Below are 20316 nucleotides of genomic sequence, written 5' to 3'. Positions count from 1 at the left end.
GAATGAATCAAAAGATGATTGTGTGTTGTTTTCCCGGTACTGTGTGGTAGCAGGCTGCTGGGTGTCAGCCAGCTATTAATCAGAGTGAAGAATGTGCCACTGATGGCTGTTTACACAGGGAGGGGCTGGGAATAACGGCAGGGTGGGGTCAAAAGATGGGTGTGTGAAATCCACTCAAGAGGGAGAGTGTGTGTGTGTGTGTGTGTGTGTGTACCTAAGTGATGATGGAGAGAGGGAGGCATTGGAGGCGCAGACAGCGGGGGTTGCTGGTGGGGGCTGACCGAGCGCTTGGCTTTGAGGGCGTTGTCGTCACGGGCTGACAGCTTCAGAGGTAGAATCTGCTTCATGTCCACCGACGCTGTGGAAGGGAGGAGGAAGATGATGAAGATAAAATAGCCTTGACACAGCTGGCATATCACTGATATCACACTGATCTCCTCAAATGCGGCTGGGGGGGCCCAGCAGAGGCGGGCAAACCTGATTTTCATTCAGGTTTTTAGTTAGTAATGTGAGAAGTAAATGCATTGTGAACCAGAAAAGGTGAGTTGTGGATACCAGCATTTGTTTGGCTTGGAATAAGCTAGGAAAATAAATGTTACAAAACATTTATCCGATTGTCCCAGTGGGGAGAGGCGGGGCACTCCGGGATAGCTAGCTGTGTGTTTCAAGTGCTAAACCAGGTATTATTTTTGGCTGACGTTTTAAAGTGAAACATTACAGTATTAAAAATAATGTTCACAATATGAAACGTTTTCATGAATTTTCGTCTATCCCACCATTTCCCCAAGCGGAAACTTTCAGGCGCAATGATAAAATGTAAATGAATATCAATTTGGGAAATATATTATTTTGTTCACTAATTAAACATGTAACTTTAGCAACTTTTGATTAAAAAAAGTGCCGCAAAGCATGCTGGGAGGCAATTTATTGTGAATAGATGTTTATTATCCTGTCCTGATTTGTTCTGTGTATGTCTTATTTACCTGTTGGGTGTTGTAGCGTTTACGACCCAGCGAGTCAGACTGTTGCGTAATGACCTCCTGGCCGTTTCCGATGTGTTGACAAGCTAATTGCCAGTTCCGTTTTGGCTACTACTTGGCCAAATAAAGAGCAACTGACATCTCTTGGGCTACACAACAGCGTCACCATACTATGTTTGGATGTTTGTTTTATATTTTTCATCAGTTATGGCTGACTTCAGCTTGTAACCTGACTTTTGCTACAAGTAATGCGCAACAAGAAGCTTACTATGCACTCCCCTGACTAGTTCAAGAACATTATAATGAAAAGCCTTTATCTCCTCCACTACTTTTGTCTCCATCGGCATCTTCCACAATAGGATCATCTAGTCTAGGGCAAGCATCGTGCCTCTTTTTCCCACAGCACGCACTATGGTGACTATTCCAGTCACATAAGTGGTGTTCTCGTTGGCACTGTCGTCTGCTTCCACAGCATACGACGCCAGGATTGTTCTTCCATTTTGATGCAGATTTTAGATCAAAATCCAACATTCTATCCTGGTGTTGTCATGTCTTGCGGCGTGTTGCAATCAATAATGCATTTGTGACTAGTGCAGTTCAACAATTCCATCTATTTGTATATCATTAGAGGTTATCACATGGTTTGTGTGGTATCAGGCCAGGTATCATGTCCCCAAATGTCAGTATCAGCCCGAGACCGAAGGATTCTAGCACGCGGGGGCATGATACTGGGCCTGATACCAGACAAACCATGTGATGATCTTATTATCACATACTATTTAATCATGAGCTTATTATCACGTACTTTGGTTTTTCCATCATGTAACGTGCCAGAGAGTTGAATTTTGATATGAGAGAATCAGGCTCGTATTCATCCCCATTTTCTTTTCTGATTGATAAAATAATGTAGCGACGCTGACGTGTTCATGTTAACATGTTGTGCTCTTGAGTGTCTGACTGTTCCGCGTGACTGTGAATGCACCAGGGGTGGGGGCGTGTCGTGTTGAGGAAGCACTGTTGCGTTGTTGCTGGCGGTGGTTGCAACGGCGTGGTTACGGCCGACAGTAGCCAGTATTGTTGTGTAATAAAAGCTTGTTAGCGATCACAGTCGTGTCCTTTCCATAGCGTCGGCAATGACGTTACAATAAACATAGACACGTATTTGTCTAACTCAGGCGGGGGAATACTTTCTGCCAGTCTTCGTTCGTTCTTGCAGTTGCAGTCGCCCTTGGTTTTCCGACTCGTATTTGCATTTTTAGTTTTTTCGATCATTTCAAGAGTGTCCTCCTCATTAATGGTGATAAAACGTTCCATTTCTAATATTCTGTTTGATATTTTCCCTATTTGTCTTTCGCCGGGAGTGTCAACCGCTGACATGTTGACAGAGCACAGATGGCAGCAAAAAAAACGCTTGTGCGCTGTTCTCTGATTGGTTGTTTCACGGGCACGATACCAGAGCAGCGCGCTCTGAGTGAACAGCTACGGGGGCTGATACTGGACATGGTTAAACTCTATATTTTATCAGTATCACTGCCCTGGGCTTTGACACAGTATCATTTCGGCCTTTTCCCGTATCATTCATGGGCGGTTTCTAGGGTACAGGGCCAATTAATACTGTAGTATGTGATAATCACTACTACCACATCACTGCTATCAGGCGAACCAGAGTATAGGGCAGAGGGAGCCACCTGCTGTGGCCCAGCAAAGTGCACTATATTCGGACACATGCTGCAAACAGCAGACGTGCCGCTGAAGGTCACGAGAACCAGCGCTGTATTCGGGCACATGCTCAGAGTAGCTGGGGTGATGCCACGGAGGTTCTGGCAAACCTTTTGCACTTTTTTGTGAGCTTGTTTGTTTTGTAGTTACAGTAAACCTCGGATATATCGGACTCGGATATATCGGAAATTCGCTCACAACGGACAGATAAAAAAGAACCGATTTTTCTGTAATGCATTTCCAATAAAAATTCATTGCATATATCGGATTTTTATAACGGATTTCGCCTATTTCGGACAAAATCTCCAGTCCCATTCCAATGCATTTCCATTAAATTTCCCTCGCATATATCGGATGGCCGCATCGTGGCGCTCCGATTCGCCAAATCGTGGCGAATCGTGACTATACGACGCTATACGACGTCATTTGCAGCGTTTGCAGCGTTGCCTGCACGTCCAGGTACATTGGAAACATAGTCAAGGAAGTGCCTTTTTATAACGGATAAAATCCGATTTACGCATATACCGGATATAAATCCGATATATGCGTAAAACGGACATTTTCCGGTATACGCATATAACGGATTTCGCTTATATCGGACAAAACCAGTGGGAACAATTGAATCCGATATATCCGAGGTTTACTGTAGTGTCATGATGGCACCTGGCTACTCACCAGTGCTGTCAGTACGGTGCGAGGCTTTGCCGCTCTTGACTCTGGACCCTTTGCCGCTGCTGAGGGCGGCCAGCTTGGTGGGGATCTGCTGCTGCACCCCCACCAGTTTGTGCTGCTGGTTGGTGGTGCTGAACAGATGGAGCGGCACCTCCGTCTTCAGTGGCAGGGTGGAGGAGCCTGCGTCCCGACGCAACGCCACCTCGGGCCACTCCGGGTAGTCGGCCGGTGCCACGGAGAGGCTGCCGCGCACAAGGGGCTTCTGGGGCAGGGGTGTTTCAGAAAGGCTGGAGGCGTTGCTGAGGCCAGAGGACAGGAGGAGCTCCCCATTGAGACTGCCGGACAGAGGACCCACCTGAAGAGGGAAGAAAGGCACAAGCGAGGACCAGATGAGAAACTCTGCTGATGAATCACCAATACACAAGGCCCAGGTGCCAGATTGGCACCACAACATAATTTCACATGGCCGACTAAAGCCTTTAAAAAATGTGGGTCAATAAATCACTTCACTTCATCTTTCTTCCTATATGTACTTGCTCTTGCAATTTTTACAGAAAAAAATTGTTATACACTCAGTTGCATATCTTCTAAACTTGAATATTATCTAATCATGCCACAACATGTTCCTAGTATTTTACTTGAATTGAAGTATTCTGCCCACTAAGCAGTAATGTTCCACCATTCAACATGAAATTAGATCATCAGCCACAGTATGTCCGACGTGAGTGTAAAGCTCTCCTCCCATTCCGTGTGGAAGTGGCATGTGTTGACTTCCTTGGCCATCTTCCCCACATAATCAGTTCCCAGTTCCACATGTCCAAAAGGAGTAGGAAGAAGCAAAACTTATTAAATCCTACCCCTCCATCTGGTACTTTTACAATCAGTAAGTGTTACATTTGTTCACATCCTGCTTTCCTAATATAGTTGTTTTTTTTTTTGTCACGTACCAAAGTACAAGGTGATATGACCATACAATGGCTTAATGGGTGCTATAGTAAGTGTCAATATAGTGATATATGAAGAGCTTGCAACCAAAAGGCGCTAAATCCAATTTTCACTAAGTTGCATGTTTTTCATGAGTTTAATAGACCTCTGTCATGTGTATCCAAATCACATATTTTGGTCTTGAAATCATTTTTAAAAATATGAAAAAAGGTGATATGAAATTTATGCTTTCAACCAAAAGGCGCTATTTCCATTTCAGATTTCAACCAAAAGGAGCTAAATCCCTTTCTTTATTCTTTATTCTGATTGGCCCAAGTTTCCCATCTATTGATAATCTGACCAATCAGAGAGAAGAATACAATTGGCACTGCACATACAGAAAGCCAGTATCAGTGTGCATCCTGTTTTGTTTGTGTACATTAAGTACACGTATGATAGTTACAGTATGTTATGCAATTCAGGAGAACACAAATTGTGTTTTTACAGTATTCTGTAACATGTAACAAGTTTTTTTACGCCATAAAAGGCATGTCTCTACCTTGACACCTCCAACTTTCATGAGAAACATTATTTTACTTGTACTAAAAAACATACAATGTAAAGAGTTTGGAATGAGATGATTTTTGTCACCGTCACCTTCATGGTGCAGTCAAATATGAAATACTGCTTTTAATAACATTTTTATTCATTTAATTCATAATAATTATTTTGTAATGGCTTCTGTGTTGTAATTATTTTATTAGCATAGCACATTAAAGCACCTTACATTCTTTTACAACAATGCCATTGAAGAAGTTAAAGGTGACTTCAAATTTGTGTCAGCCAAAAGGAGCTAAATCCATCATTTCAGCCAAAAGGCGCTAAATCCGAAAAAAATTAATAAAAAAAAAATATATAAAATACATGGTGTGTGCAGGATTTTTATAGCATGCATTTTTATGACCTATATTGATAGCTCTTTCATTTGCAATATAGACTTGATGACCAAATAGATTGATATGTGCGTAGTTAAAAATCATTGATTTTCTCGAAATCAGTCAAAATGGATTTAGCGCCTTTTGGTTGCAAGCTCTTCATATATACCACATCATGACTGGTTCAAGACTCTTCATCCTTGTATTTAGCAAACATCAACTGCTTGTGTTGTTTCTTGAATTCGCTCATCGTTGTGTATTGTTTGAGGGTCTTAACTTTCTTAAGTTTAGAATAATGTAAATGAATTGGACGCGAACTGGTGTGAATGGTTGCATGTCTACATGTGCATTGCAATTGTCTGGCAAACAGTCCAGGGAGCACCCCAGGCTCCAGCACACCCTGGCATTTGCACATCACGTACTGTAAGTGTAAAGACCAGGTGACCTACCACTGGAGTGCTTATAGTGCATCTGCGGTTAGGGTTGTGTGTGGACTCAGCGCCTCTTGAAAGCAGACATGACACACACGTATTGTAAAAGCCTCGGCGTGGCTCCGTGCCATTAGAGAAACACAATCTGTAGAGCAGAAGGCGTATTTATGGGCCACAGAGAGAATCAGAAACACATGCTGCTCTTTCTGCTGAGCACACGCTTCGCTAAGTTTGCTGCGGGCTTTTGATGTGTTCTTAAAAGGCGCGCAAGGACGACACACACACACACACACACACACACACACACACACAAAAAGCCTAAAGAGGCTGTTTAGACATGTACATAAACGCCTAACGGGAACAAACGGTGCATTGTACAATCAACTACAAAAGAGACTGAAAGATGACCTGAACATAAATATTTCATCATCTAATCCACAGCGACCTCTAACAGACACCGCACGGTGTCCGTCTACACAGCCACCACTGTTACACTGCTAATGCTATTATTTCTGTTACCGTACAACCTCAACGGTTTATATGTTTTCCCATAGGAAATAATGGAAAGAAATATATACAGTAAACCTTGGATATATCGGACTCGGATATATCGCAAATTCGCTCACAACAGACAGATAAAAAAGAACCGATTTTTCTGTAATGCATTTCCAATAAAAATTCATTGCATATATCGGATTTTTTATAACGGATTTCGCCTATTTCGGACAAAATCTCCAGTCCTGTTCCAATGCATTTCCATGAAATTTCCCTCGCATATATCGGATGGCCGCATCGTGGCGCTCCGATTCGCTGAATCGTGACAGGCCGCTATACGACGTCATTTGCAGCGTTTGCAGCGTTGCCTGCGCGTCCAGGTACATTGGAAACATAGTCAAGGAAGTGCCTTTTTATAACGGATAAAATCCGATTTACGCATATACCGGATATAAATCCGATATATGCGTAAAACGGACATTTTCCGGTATACGCACAGGGCTCGACAATAACGATGTACCGATGGCCCGGGGCAAGTTAAAACAAAATTCGGGCAAGTAAATCCAATCATTAATATTCCCGTCGGGCAAGTCCACTTTAGCATGCCGTACTGCCAAGAGTTTTTTTTAAAGTGGTTCTTGTTGGGTGTTGGTAAAACACGGACTGCGTAATTCCGATGGTAATTTGCAAACCAATCCTTCCAAATCTTGAAATGGACCAATCAGAATCGTTTATTTAGACCGCGGTCCGTAATCCACAATCCGCGTGTTACCCACACCCGTTCTTGTTCGCGATCAACCAATCAGCGATCGTTTTACTAGGAAAACATCTGTCATGGCGACTGCCAACATCGTCTAATTCTTCAACAACTTCTGAAGGAAAACAGCAAAAAGTGATGAACCAGTGCCTCCTAAACAAGTTTTTTTAGCGGCAGCAAATCAAATGATGGCACAGGTGAGTGAATCACTTTGCTGTGACAATTTGAAGTGGTCACAATGAAACACCACCCATTAGATCCAATACCAAGTGCTGATTTTGCACAAGCTACAAAATCTAGCGCTTCCATTTCTCTGTGGATTTTTCTCACCTTTGCTTCACAAATTATTGTTTGACCATTGAGCATTTTTTTCTGGATTAAAAACACTTTACTAGTACACAAATGTGTCTATTCAATAATGTTTCATTGTGGTGCACAACTTATAAATATCACTGCTTACTACGACTACCATGTGTAAGGTAGCATGTCTGAAAATTTGTGGAGATGTATGTTAAATACATCTCCACAAATTTTCAGACATTCCTCCAAATACAATGCATCAGTACTATTATCTGATGAATTATCAGCATATATTGATATATGATATCATTATGGCACTTTTCATTTTACATGGGGCAAGTTCGGGCAAGTAGTTCTCACCTTAAGGATTCCCCATGGGCAAGTAATTTTTGTTTTTAACGTAGAGCCCTGACGCATATAACGGATTTCGCTTATATCGGACAAAACCAGTGGGAACAATTGAATCCGATATATCCGAGGTTTACTGTATGTTATATGTTCCTGAGTCAATTTCCATAAACGACACAATAATAAGATCTTGTGCTTGCGTATGTTTCTGATACCAAAGCAGGGGGGTCCAAAGTGGGGCCAGGGTGGCACATTCTAAAAATATAATTTAACAAAAACAGCAGTCATTTAATAAGAATAAAGTCCACATGTTAAGAGAAAAAAGTTATAATCTAACGAGAAAAAGTCAAAAATTTCAGAGATGAGGAAAAATTATTTTAGCAGCATGAAGCAGAAAATATTAAGACGTTTTTTTTATTGTAATATCATGAAAAAGAAACAAAACAACAAGTAAAGCTGTTAATTTTTAGAATAAAAAGAAAATTGAAATAGCTTGAAATTAAAAAACACCTGAAATTTTACAGGAATTAAGTCAAAAATATTGTATTAAATATAATATTGTGAAGGAAAATAATGGCATTTTATTGACAAACAATTGCAGAAAAGATTGTAATATGAGAATAAATTTGTAATTTTTGGAAAATTAGGTTGTGGAAAAAGTTACGAAAATAAAGGCAAAATATCATGGGAATAAAGTCGCAATTACAAAAATACATTTAAAAAGTTGAAATAGTTCCACAAGCATAACACAAATGGAAAGAACAGCTCTGTTTTTTACTAGAATATAGTCAAAATATTATTAAACATGGCCGTCTAATGCTTTGCAGTCTTGTCGCTATCATGGAGTCGTGTTTCGATGATATTGTGTAAACAAGACATGACTTGGTCTTTTATTCCTGTGTACTGCAACAGGAATAGCATCCTTTTTAAAAATGTGTTCATAGCATACTTTCAATACAAATGCTTCTTGTAAAAGGTGTAAAGGTATCTTCTGTCTCCGCCATCCATTCACTGCATTGGCTTCTCCCATTGTTGTCTTTAACCTTCCTCTTTTGGAAAATAATACCAATTTACAGCATCACTACTATCCTGTAAACATCCAGCAGCAACACATCATTTCGGCATGCCTACTACAGTAAACCTTGGATATATCGGATTCAATTGTTCCCACTGGTTTTGTCCGATATAAGCGAAATCCGTTATATGCGTATACCGGAAAATGTCCGTTTTACGCATATATCGGATTTATATCCGGTATATGCGTATACCGGAAAATGTCCGTTTTACGCATATATCGGATTTATATCCGGTATATGCGTAAATCGGATTTTATCCATTATAAAAAGGCACTTCCTTGACTATGTTTGTTTGTTTCCAAAAACAAGTTCACCTCACATTCCATGTGGAAGTGGTAAGTTTTTGCCTTCTCTGTCCTCATTGCCTAATCTTTTTGAAACACTTTCTTAAAAGGGACATATTACGCTAATTTTTGGACCCTTTTATGTTGTATATTGAGTTGTGGAGTCCTGTATGGTCTGTTTTAATTTATTCTACACATGGCCCACCTCTGGGCACGCTCACTCCGGTGTGATTGGTCACACGCCCAAAGCGCTTGCTAACTATGAACGAACCCCACTTTCTAATATAGTGGGTATAGGAGTTATAATAAATGAATAGTGAAATGAAGTATGAAGTATTTGGAGAGATAATTGAAAAGTGTTTAGGAGCTACTGGGAGCTCATGATCTACTGGTTGGAGACCCCTAACTTACCGTGGATGAATACACAACCCTCATGATGTGAAACTTTGGCATGGTTTAACACCAGAATACAACATTCTAACTACATTTATGCCTTTGACAGATGAAAATATTTCTCTCTTACTGGGAATCACCAAATACAATAACAGCGTACCAGAGAGATTGTCTGGTTTACAGCCACGTCCATATAAGGAAACTTTGGCATGGTTTAACACCAGAATACAACATTCTAACTACAGTAAACCTCGGATATATCGGATTCAATTGTTCCCACTGGTTTTGTCCGATATAAGCGAAATCCGTTATATGCGTATACCGGAACATGTCCGTTTTACGCATATATCGGATTTATATCCGTTATATGCGTAAATCGGATTTTATCCGTTATAAAAAGGCACTTCCTTGACTATGTTTCCAATGTACCTGGACGCGCAGGCAACGCTGCAAACGCTGAAAATGACGTCATATAGCGGCCTGTCACGATTCGGCGAATCGGAGCGCCACGATGCGGCCATCCGATATATGCGAGGGAAATTTAATGGAAATGCATTGGAACGGGACTGGAGATTTTGTCCGAAATAGGCGAAATCCGTTATAAAAAATCCGATATATGCAATGAATTTTTATTGGAAATGCATTACAGAAAAATTGGTTCTTTTTTATCTGTCCGTTGTGAGCGAATTTCCGATATATCCGAGTCCGATATATCCGAGGTTTACTGTAGTTGAATGAAAAATATACTAAACTGAAAGTCCTCCATCAACCTCGAGAAGCATTTGTTTACTCAAATGTTTGCCAATATACCGTTTGTTTTCAAAAATGGAACCATGTAGAATGTAATTGCCAACAATATGTGACATATTTAAGCCAAGCTGGTCAATCGTGTCAGGGACCCGTTAAAGTATAAAGTAAGTATTAAAGTAAAATGTGGTCCTTATAAAAAGTGCTTTGACATAACTTTTGCTGAGATCTGAGGCCATATAAAATAAATGTTATGGTTATCTCTATCTTAGAGTGAGATTTTATACAGCGGTGGAAGCCATTTGATGGCGCGTTGCGTGATATTAAAAAAGTTTTGGGCTTGTTTAGCATATCCATTGCGTCCATTCTGCATTTAATAGCTTTTCATGTTTCTTCCATTGGACTGGAAATCATCATCTTCATCAAACTGTCTCCATATGGAAGGTTCAGTCTTTGTTGTGGTTTCTTCTTTACTTGAAGACATCCCGTCACGGTTATTTAAAACATATTCAGAAAAAGGAACTAAGGGGAAGGGTAAGTGATGAGATGGGATGGGAAGATGGAAAAGTTAAGTGAAAATGCGCATTGACCAAAGATTGCTTGGAAAGATGGAGTAGAGTTTAGATTTCTACTGTATTTATTTGGCCAGAGTTTCCCTGAAGAAGAAGGCACGGGTCAGAAAGGTAGACTGGCCAACCGACACCAGTTGGAAGGCAAACACTAGCTTCTTGTCTGCATGCACACGCTACATGATGGGCAATGGCGAAGAACATTCCCGTGGTGATGAGGAAGACTCCATGACTCTTTTACAAGCCGTGGAGGGCAAACCCATCCCAGTGTGACCGTGTTAGGAGCCCAGCTCTAGCAGCTGAGCATGATGGGACGCCCCGAGGCGCAGAGAGGCCCCTTCAGTGGGGGAAAAAAGTCAGCAAAAGTCCCTCGTTCAATCCGGCTCCCTCCCCCTCCTCCATCAGTTTTCCTCCCTGGTCTTAGCATAGACCTTCCATTGTTCCCTGCGCAAGGTGACTGGCAAGCTGCAGCCCGAGCGGCAGGTTTCCAGGGAAGAAACGTGCGCGGAAGCGGGGGAACATAAACAGCCCTGAGTGACAGCACACAAACAATTAGCACTGGCCGTCTTCCAGCGGGTTCTGCTAATGACAGGCTTGTGCTAGCTAATTATACAGCCGGGTTCTTCTCATCCAGAAAACCGCACGGATACTCCCAAATCGTACCGAGCCGGTCGAGCGCCTGGGCTAACACTGCACAATGGAGCCCGTTGAGGAGGGTGACGGCCGGCTGAGGTATCGAACCTGCACCGGGTGATCAGCCGTAACATGATCGCCTGAGAACGACTTTCACTGTGAGCCTGAAACGATCACAACGTCCTAAACATTCAATTCTCATTCATGGGATGTTTTGGGATTCTTAAAGGAAAGGACACTTTTTAAAACTAAATCATTCAATCCTTACATGAGACATGAACACGAGTCTTTCTCTTTTCTGTGTGTCAGCATAAACAGGTTCCACTCCTCATTTATCGTGGTTCATTTGTTCTGGACCTGAGTGAGAATACAGTCGTCCCTCGCTATACAGTAAACCTCGGATATATCGGACTCTGATATATCGGAAATTCGCACACAACGGACAGATAAAAAAGAATCAATTTTTCTGTAATGCATTTCCAATAAAAATTCATTGCATATATCGGATTTTTTATAAGGGATTTCGCCTATTTCGGACAAAATCTCCAGTCCTGTTCCAATCCAGTCGCATTTCCATGAAATTTCCCTCGCATATATCGGATGGCCGCATCGTGGCGCTCCGATTCGCTGAATCGTGACAGGCCGCTATACGACGTCATTTGCAGCGTTTGCAGCGTTGCCTGCGCATCCAGGTACATTGGAAACATAGTCAAGGAAGTGCCTTTTTATAACGGATAAAATCCGATTCGCGCATATACCGGATATAAATCCGATATATGCGTAAAACGGACATTTTCCGGTATACGCATATAACGCTTATTTCGCATATAACGCATTATTTCGCTTATATCGGACAAAACCAGTGGGAACAATTGAATCCGATATATCCGAGGTTTACTGTATCACGTTTTTTCAGAAAAGAACGAATGAATAAATGATGGCTGTTTATTGGTTGACTATGGTCTATTACTCAAATATCCTGAAGTACATGTGATACAGTATGTACATATACGTATGTATGTAGGTGGCAGTAACAACACAAAACAAATCATTGAGGCATTAACTTGCATGACACGGCATGGTCTCCTCCCATTCCGGGTGGAAGTGGTAATATTTTGGCTTCTTAAGTTTAGGAGAAATAAATTCAAGGCTAACTGGTTAGCTTGCTATCTAGCGGCTGAAATACGGTGCAAAAAATATTTGTTAAAAAAGGTCCTCTTCAGTGTCTAAATATCAGCTATTGATGAATTTTCTGTGTAAATGGTCAAGATTTTGGGTGAAAAACGAACAAAAGATGCTAAGTGGTCCCATAGAATCCGCCCTCCACCCAAGTGCTCTTTGCTGTGCACACAAACGCTACAGGCTGATGGGTGAGGAAAGGAGTCACAGGTATGTAGGTGGAGTACTGCGGTCAGGGCAGGTTAACGTTACTCATAGGGGGATTTTTATTTCCCATCCACAAGGAGACAGGCTCAGGTAACATGACACAGCAGCCTGGAGACAGGAGGTGACCGAGGTTGAATGGAGAACTCAAAAAGTGTGGGAAGCACACATACAGGTAGGTCACTGTTGAACAAGTGGCTTTTTAAAATGTTGCCTTTTCACAAAACTGTTTTTTCGCACCAAGCTTCTTCCAAGCTCACTCCCGATTTGTGCAGGCCAATTTTATCATTCGGGTCCCTTGGTCGACCCCGCCTCTCGCCCGAAGACAGCTGGGATAGGCTCCAGCACCCCCGCGACCCTCGTGAGGAAAAAGCGGTAGAAAATGAATGGGTCCCTTGGTCGCTCTTTGGTCTTTCCCATTGCGGTGGACTGGTTTGAATGAAAGACAGGTGTCTTTTTTTCACATACCGTGTTGCATGACTGGACTCATGCCCTATGTTTTGCCAACTCACTGATTGACCTTCTTTGTATTCAGTGCAGCAGCTACAGGAAATAACCCGTCATGGGGCCAAAGAAAGTTGCAAGTGGCAGCAATTTGCCAAAAAAAGGTTTGAAAAACTTTTACAAACTATGAAAACGCTTCTCCTTCAGTAAAAACGGTCAAAATTATTTTAAAAAGATCATTATATGAAGAGCTTGCAACCAAAAGGCGCTAAATCCAATTTTCACTAAGTTGCATGTTTTTCATGAGTTTAATAGACCTCTGTCATGTGTATCCAAATCACATATTTTGGTCTTGAAATCATTTTTAAAAATATGAAAAAAAGTGATATGAAATTTATGCTTTCAACCAAAAGGCGCTATTTCCATTTCAGATTTCAACCAAAAGGAGCTAAATCCCTTTCTTTATTCTTTATTCTGATTGGCCCAAGTTTCCCATCTATTGATAATCTGACCAATCAGAGAGAAGAATACAATTGGCATGCACATACAGAAAGCCAGTATCAGTGCGCATCCTGTTTTGTTTGTGTACATTAAGTACACGTATGATAGTTAAAGTATGTTATGCAATTCAGGAGAACACAAATTGTGTTTTTACAGTATTCTGTAACATGGAAGTTTTTTTTACGCCATAAAAGGCATGTCTCTACCTTGACACCTCCAACTTTCATGAGAAACATTATTTTACTTGTACTAAAAAACATACAATGTAAAGAGTTTGGAATGAGATGATTTTTGTCACTGTCACCTTCATGGTGCAGTCAAATATGAGCACTGCTTTTAATAACATTTTTATTCATTTAATTCATAATAATTATTTTGTATTGTATGTTGAGAATGGCTTCTGTGTTGTAATTATTTTATTAGCATAGCACATTAAAGCACCTTACATTCTTTTACAACAATGCCATTGAAGAAGTTAAAGGTGACTTCCAATTTATTTCAGCCAAAAGGCGCTAAATCCGAAAAAAAAAATAATTAAAAAAAATATCTAAAATACGTACATGGTGTGTGCAGGATTTTTATAGCATGCATTTTTATGACCTATATTGATAGCTCTTTCATTTGCAATATACACTTGATGACCAAATAGATTGATATGTGCGTAGTTAAAAATCATTGATTTTCTCGAAATCAGTCAAAATGGATTTAGCGCCTTTTGGTTGCAAGCTCTTCATATGTTCATTGATCCATTTCATGTCATGTATATTTATTTTGTATTGTCTTCTGTCTATTGATTTAAATTTTCAAACTGATTTCAATCTGACCTTTGGGAACAAATAAATAGGAAAAATCAAGTTACCAGTGTACTTTCCTAAAATGGACAGGACTCATTTCGGGGCTTACTGGTTGTTGTTCCCACTGGTTTTGTCCGATATAAGCGAAATCCGTTATATGCGTATACCGGAAAATGTCCGTTTTACGCATATATCGGATTTATATCCGGTATATGCGTAAATCGGATTGTATCCGTTATAAAAAGGCACTTCCTTGACTATGTTTCCAATGTACCTGGACGCGCAGGCAACGCTGCAAATGACGTCATATAGCGGCCTGTCACGATTCGGCGAATCGGAGCGCCACGATGCGGCCATCCGATATATGCCAGGGAAATTTCATGGAAATGCATTGGAACGGGACTGGAGATTTTGTCCGAAATAGGCGAAATCCGTTATAAAAAATCCGATATATGAAATGAATTTTTATTGGAAATGCATTACAGAAAAATTGGTTCTTTTTTATCTGTCCGTTGTGAGCGAATTTCCGATATATCCGAGTCCGATATATCCGAGGTTTACTGTAGATGGTCAATTTGGTTCAGTATATTTTGCATCGAAATAGTAGCCATGCCAAACTGTTGTGTTGCTGCCGGATGTGTTCGAGTGATACTGTAAGTTTGTTTTCTTTTCCAGAAGAGTAAGGTAGCGTCCATTTCACTGATGACTGCTATGAAGGAACATCTATACAGAAGCATTTAGCTTGAAAGTACGCTATAAACACATTTTGAAAAAGGATGCTATTCTGCTGGTACACCGGGAAACAAAAAACAATGTCAAAGTTGGCACGATACAGTGTAAGCCATGTGTTCTAAACACTATTCCATGATAGCGACAAGGCTGTAAAGGGATACCCCGCCGTTTTACGCATATATCGGATTTATATCCGGTATATGCGTAAATCGGATTTTATCCGTTATAAAAAGGCACTTCCTTGACTATGTTTCCAATGTACCTGGACGCGCAGGCAACGCTGCAAACGCTGCAAATGACGTCGTATAGCGGCCTGTCACGATTCGGCGAATCGGAGCGCCACGATGCGTCCATCCGATATATGCGAGGGAAATTTCATGGAAATGCATTGGAACGGGAATGGAGATTTTGTCCGAAATAGGCGAAATCCGTTATAAAAAATCCGATATATGCAATGAATTTTTATTGGAAATGCATTACAGAAAAATTGGTTCTTTTTTATCTGTCCGTTGTGAGCGAATTTCCGATATATCCGAGTCCGATATATCCGAGGTTTACTGTATTTCAATATGTTTCGCCTAATAATACACCTTCATCTACCACGAGACGGCATCATGAATGAATTCATTTCTGAAAACACCTGATATAGCGAAGGGGGACTGTATATTTTCCCAACAGTAACAGAGTAATGGCAGACCTTAACGCTGCAGTAACAGATGTACAGTAGTGCATCAATCTCTACTAAGTGCCATCGCCACCTACTGGCCTGGCATGTCTATGGAACTGCCTTTTGAGCATGTGTGTATGCAAAGAATTTCTTCAGTCATATGACCTGCCATGAAAATGGTTCATCAATAACCGTGATGATTGTACAATGAAGGCCCGTGCTGGGAGAATAAAAACTCCAAATCCAAAGCCTTCCTTATCAAATGAGATAACACATGAAAGGCGCTCCTCCGAAGTCTTTACATGCCGCCACTTGCTCCATCCTCCCACACGTGTTCAACTCCACAGATAAAACAAACATGAGAGGAGGCGTCTTTCTTTTATGAGGTCTAATTATAGCGCGATGGTTTGCTGATGACTCCTAATGCTTAATGGTAGGCATTAAATGGATCCTGATATCAGGCTGGAATACATCTCGGGGTCATAGCTGATGAAAAGGCTGAACTTTAATGTGTTTTTGATTGTGTGTGGGTGTGGGTGAGGAGCCAAGAAAAGTCCCACGGTGGAGCCAACAATGTTAGCATACGCAGTACGTACCCTCACGTCTGCGTGTGTACTAAACACACAAACAGGCTGAATGAAAAGAAAACAGTGTGGGGATGATGTCAGTGGACGCCAAGTGCTGACACGGCCCTGCATCTCCCTGGCCTCAGGTCCCATCTTGCAGTGCAATCTCACAAACAAACAAATAGCACTCTTGTGTGCATGGCTGTTTCAGTCTAGGCTTGTAATTACAAGGGTGCTGAATCATCATGGGGCCATCCAGCACAGCTATGCTCTCCTCCTCGCCATCGCACGCCACGCTTTTCGGGAGGGGTGGGGGCGTAAGGCCCTATGATTTCCAAGTTAACAGATTCGCGGAATTGTCCAATGTAAATGGAACTTGCTGTTAAAACACAGAAATTGACATAATGTAACACCGTCATCATGAGGAGTGAGTAACGCTCTAACCGGCCCCCTCCCGAACTAAACATGACGAAATGGCGAACTGAAACACGGCCAAAAGTTGGCCGTTAGTTTAGCCAAACATGCTAGTGCGACTGTGTGCATGGGCATTTCAGGCTGAATGACTACAATACAGTAAACCTCGGATATATCAGACTTGGATATATCGGAAATTCGCTCACAACGGACAGATAAAAAAGAACCAATTTTTCTGTAATGCATTTCCAATAAAAATTCATTGCATATATCGGATTTTTTATAACGGATTTGGCCTATTTCGGACAAAATCTCCAGTCCCGTTCCAATGCATTTCCATGAAATTTCCCTGGCATACAGTATATCGGATGGCCGCATCGTTATGCTAATCTTGTTGATGTCACTGGCTATTGTCTTTCTCCTGGCTCCAGATTTAGGACAAATATAAAAGTGAGTGACGTCAATAATACTAGCACAGCAGTGAATGAGATCTTAACCTCACTATTGGAAATAACGTAGGCCTGAAGGGCGTAACAGGGCCTAGCTTAATTAATTTGTTATGCTCAGAGTCCAATAAAGTTAAATTCTCATTACCTTACGTCTCTTTTCATTGCCCAGTCCAGGTACATTGGAAACATAGTCAAGGAAGTGCCCTTTTATAACGGATAAAATCTGATTTACGCATATACCGGATATAAATCCGATATATGCGTAAAACGGACATTTTCCGGTATACGCATATAACGGATTTCGCTTATATCGGACAAAACCAGTGGGAACAATTGAATCCGATATATCCGAGGTTTACTGTATATAATGACTATTAACAAATTAAGTTGGCCACTTTGCGGATTTCAATTATATTGCTGGACATTTTTTGCGAATGATAAATGAGGGAACACCATCGGCCTAAATGCATACTTTTGACTAATAACAGGCCATACTTTATGAATGAATACTTTTGAAAAACGGTGGGAGAGTGAAGGTGCAATATTCACAGAGTGAAGTGGCGAGGGATTACTGTACTGAGTCAAAGCTTTCCCATGAAACTTACAGAGACACATTGTTCTGCAAGGAGGGGAAAATGGGCTGCAAGTACGGAACCAGCCACGATGGACACAGATGTAAAGAAGAAGAATGGGGGGGGGCTGAGCTACGTAGATGGGGCGTTGGCTCGTCTTGAAGTGGTTAGAGATGTGTGTGTTTATGATTACACCCACTATGATGCCGTGGGAGCTGGAAACAACAACTCTTTCAGACAAAAACCCCAAACGGAACTGACTTTTTAGCACCAAAGCCTTTTGTGATTAAGTCTTGGTTCAGTATATTTTGCATCGAAATAGTAGTCATGCCAAACTGTTGTGTTGCTGCCGGATGTGTTCGAGTGATACTGTAAGTTTGTTTTCTTTTCCAGAAGAGTAAGGTAGCATCCATTTCACTGATGACTGCAATGAAGGAACATCTATACAGAAGCATTTGGCCTGAAAGTACGCTATAAACACATTTTGAAAAAGGATGCTATTCTGCTGGTACACCGGGAAACAAAAAACAATGTCAAAGTTGGCACGATACAGTGTAAGCCATGTGTTCTAAACACTATTCCATGATAGCGACAAGGCTGTAAAGGGATACCCCGCCGTTTTACGCATATATCGGATTTATATCTGGTATATGCGTAAATCGGATTTTATCCGTTATAAAAAGGCACTTCCTTGACTATGTTTCCAATGTACCTGGACGCGCAGGCAACGCTGCAAACGACGTCATATAGCGGCCTGTCACAATTCGGCGAATCGGAGCGCCACGATGCGGCCATCCGATATATGCGAGGGAAATTTCATGGAAATGCATTGGAACGGGACTGGAGATTTTGTCCGAAATAGACGAAATCCGTTATAAAAAATCCGATATATGCAATGAATTTTTATTGGAAATGCATTACAGAAAAATCGTTTCTTTTTTATCTGTCCGTTGTGAGCGAATTTCCGATATATCCGAGTCCGATATATCCGAGGTTTACTGTAGAATTAATAAAAGTTTGAATGAGAGTTTAGCTCTGAACATACTGTGTGCTCCGATGTGATGAAAATTTTTGAATAACTCTGCTCGCTACAAAACACTAGCCTTCTGTGATACGCCTTCTCCCACCTCGATGGTTTTCCTCTTGATCTTCTTCTGGTGTTCCAGGCGTTCCTTCTCCTTCTCCACAGCTCGAGTGGACTCTCTCAGCCTCTCCAGGTCCTGCTGGTACGTTTCCCTTTGCCTCTCCAGCTCCACCCTCTCCTCTGCCAGACGCTCCTGCATCCATTGTTTTGTTGTTGATGTAATCGAAGTGCAAGTCACGCAAATACGCCGACTGTCAGGTAGGTCTGACCACGTTACCTCCAGTCGCCTGCACTCCTCCTCCCTTTGCCGCAGCCTGGCCTCTGTGGCTTCCACTTGTTGGCGGTGCCTCTCGCACTCCTTCTCCCAGCGCTGCTGCTCTTGCCGATGCTGAGACTGCAGTTTGTGGAAGCTGGCGAGCTCCTCTCTCTGCAGTGCCAGCGTGCGCTGCTTCTCCTGCTCCAGGAGCACGTTGCCGCGGTGGCGCCCGGGTAGCGAGGCTCGCTCCGTCAGCGAGACGCGCTGCAGCTCGATGTGGCTGTCTTGCTGGGAGATGATGGCCTGACACCAGCCAAGGGAAATAAAGACACAAAAAGCATAGCCGCTTTGTCAAATTTACGTGGCGCAACCTTCAAAACAAAGCACAGACGTGCCTCCCAACATCCAACATTTTTTAAAACTTAATGATTACGGTGTCATGGCTGAATGTTTTAAAAACAATGCATATTTAAGTAAATTGTCCTTATTCTTGCCGTGAATTATGCATTTTATAAATATAAAAATCTGAACTAAAATACAAAAGCAAGGCTGAAGAAGCAATGGATTTGTAACTGTAGTACTGTATACTACATTGGCCACTGGGTGTTGGTGTTCTCTGAGGCAGGCACTAGACCAGGGGTGGGCAAACTACGGCCCGGGGGCCACATCCATCCCGCCAAGTGTTAGAATACGGCCCGCCCGTTCTTTCCAAAGTATTTCATTTAAACTTAATGGGGTGACAGGGCCTTCTCCATTGCTGCCCCCACCCTACTGGAACTCTTTGCCCCATTCGCTGCGTGTTTGCCCTGACCTTCCCAGTTTCAAAAAACAACTAAAAACCCACCTCTTTAAATCTGTTTTTAATGTCTAACTTTTTATACTGGCGGCACAGGGTCGTGTGGTTAATGTGCAGACCTCACAGCTAGGAGACCAGGGTTCAATTCCACCCTCGGCCATCTCTGTGTGGAGTTTGCATGTTCTCCCCGTGCATGCGTGGGTTTTCTCCAGGTACTCCGGTTTCCTCCCACATTCCAAAAACATGCTAGGTTAACTGGAGACTCCAAATTGTCCATAGGTATGAATGTGAGTGTGAATGGTTGTTTGTCTATATGTGCCCTGTGATTGGCTGGCGACCAGTCCAGGGTGTACCCTGCCTCTCGCCCGAAGACAGCTGGGATAGGCTCCAGCACC

General features: G+C 41.9%; 1 protein-coding gene across 7 annotated transcripts in view; it reads right to left on the bottom strand.

The window, feature by feature from the left end:
* Positions 1-20316, bottom strand: part of arhgef18b (rho/rac guanine nucleotide exchange factor (GEF) 18b) — a 99341-nt gene that overhangs the window by 9676 nt on the left and 69349 nt on the right. For 6 of the 7 annotated variants that reach the window (XM_058072731.1, XM_058072732.1, XM_058072730.1 and 3 more), the window contains 4 exons: positions 19147-19428; positions 18913-19062; positions 3375-3726; positions 215-358 (listed from right to left, as the gene is read on the bottom strand). In XM_058072731.1, the coding sequence (XP_057928714.1) occupies positions 215-358; positions 3375-3726; positions 18913-19062; positions 19147-19428 (928 nt within the window). Of the gene's footprint in view, positions 1-214; positions 359-3374; positions 3727-5673; positions 5807-18912; positions 19063-19146; positions 19429-20316 lie in introns of those variants that run through there. The other variant, XM_058072733.1, reaches the window with a different exon arrangement.

This window comes from Doryrhamphus excisus, chromosome 5 (assembly GCF_030265055.1).
Source record: "Doryrhamphus excisus isolate RoL2022-K1 chromosome 5, RoL_Dexc_1.0, whole genome shotgun sequence".
NCBI lineage: Eukaryota > Metazoa > Chordata > Actinopteri > Syngnathiformes > Syngnathidae > Doryrhamphus > Doryrhamphus excisus.
Note: the sequence above shows the minus strand (reverse complement) of the source record. Positions and strands in the feature narration are given on the sequence as shown.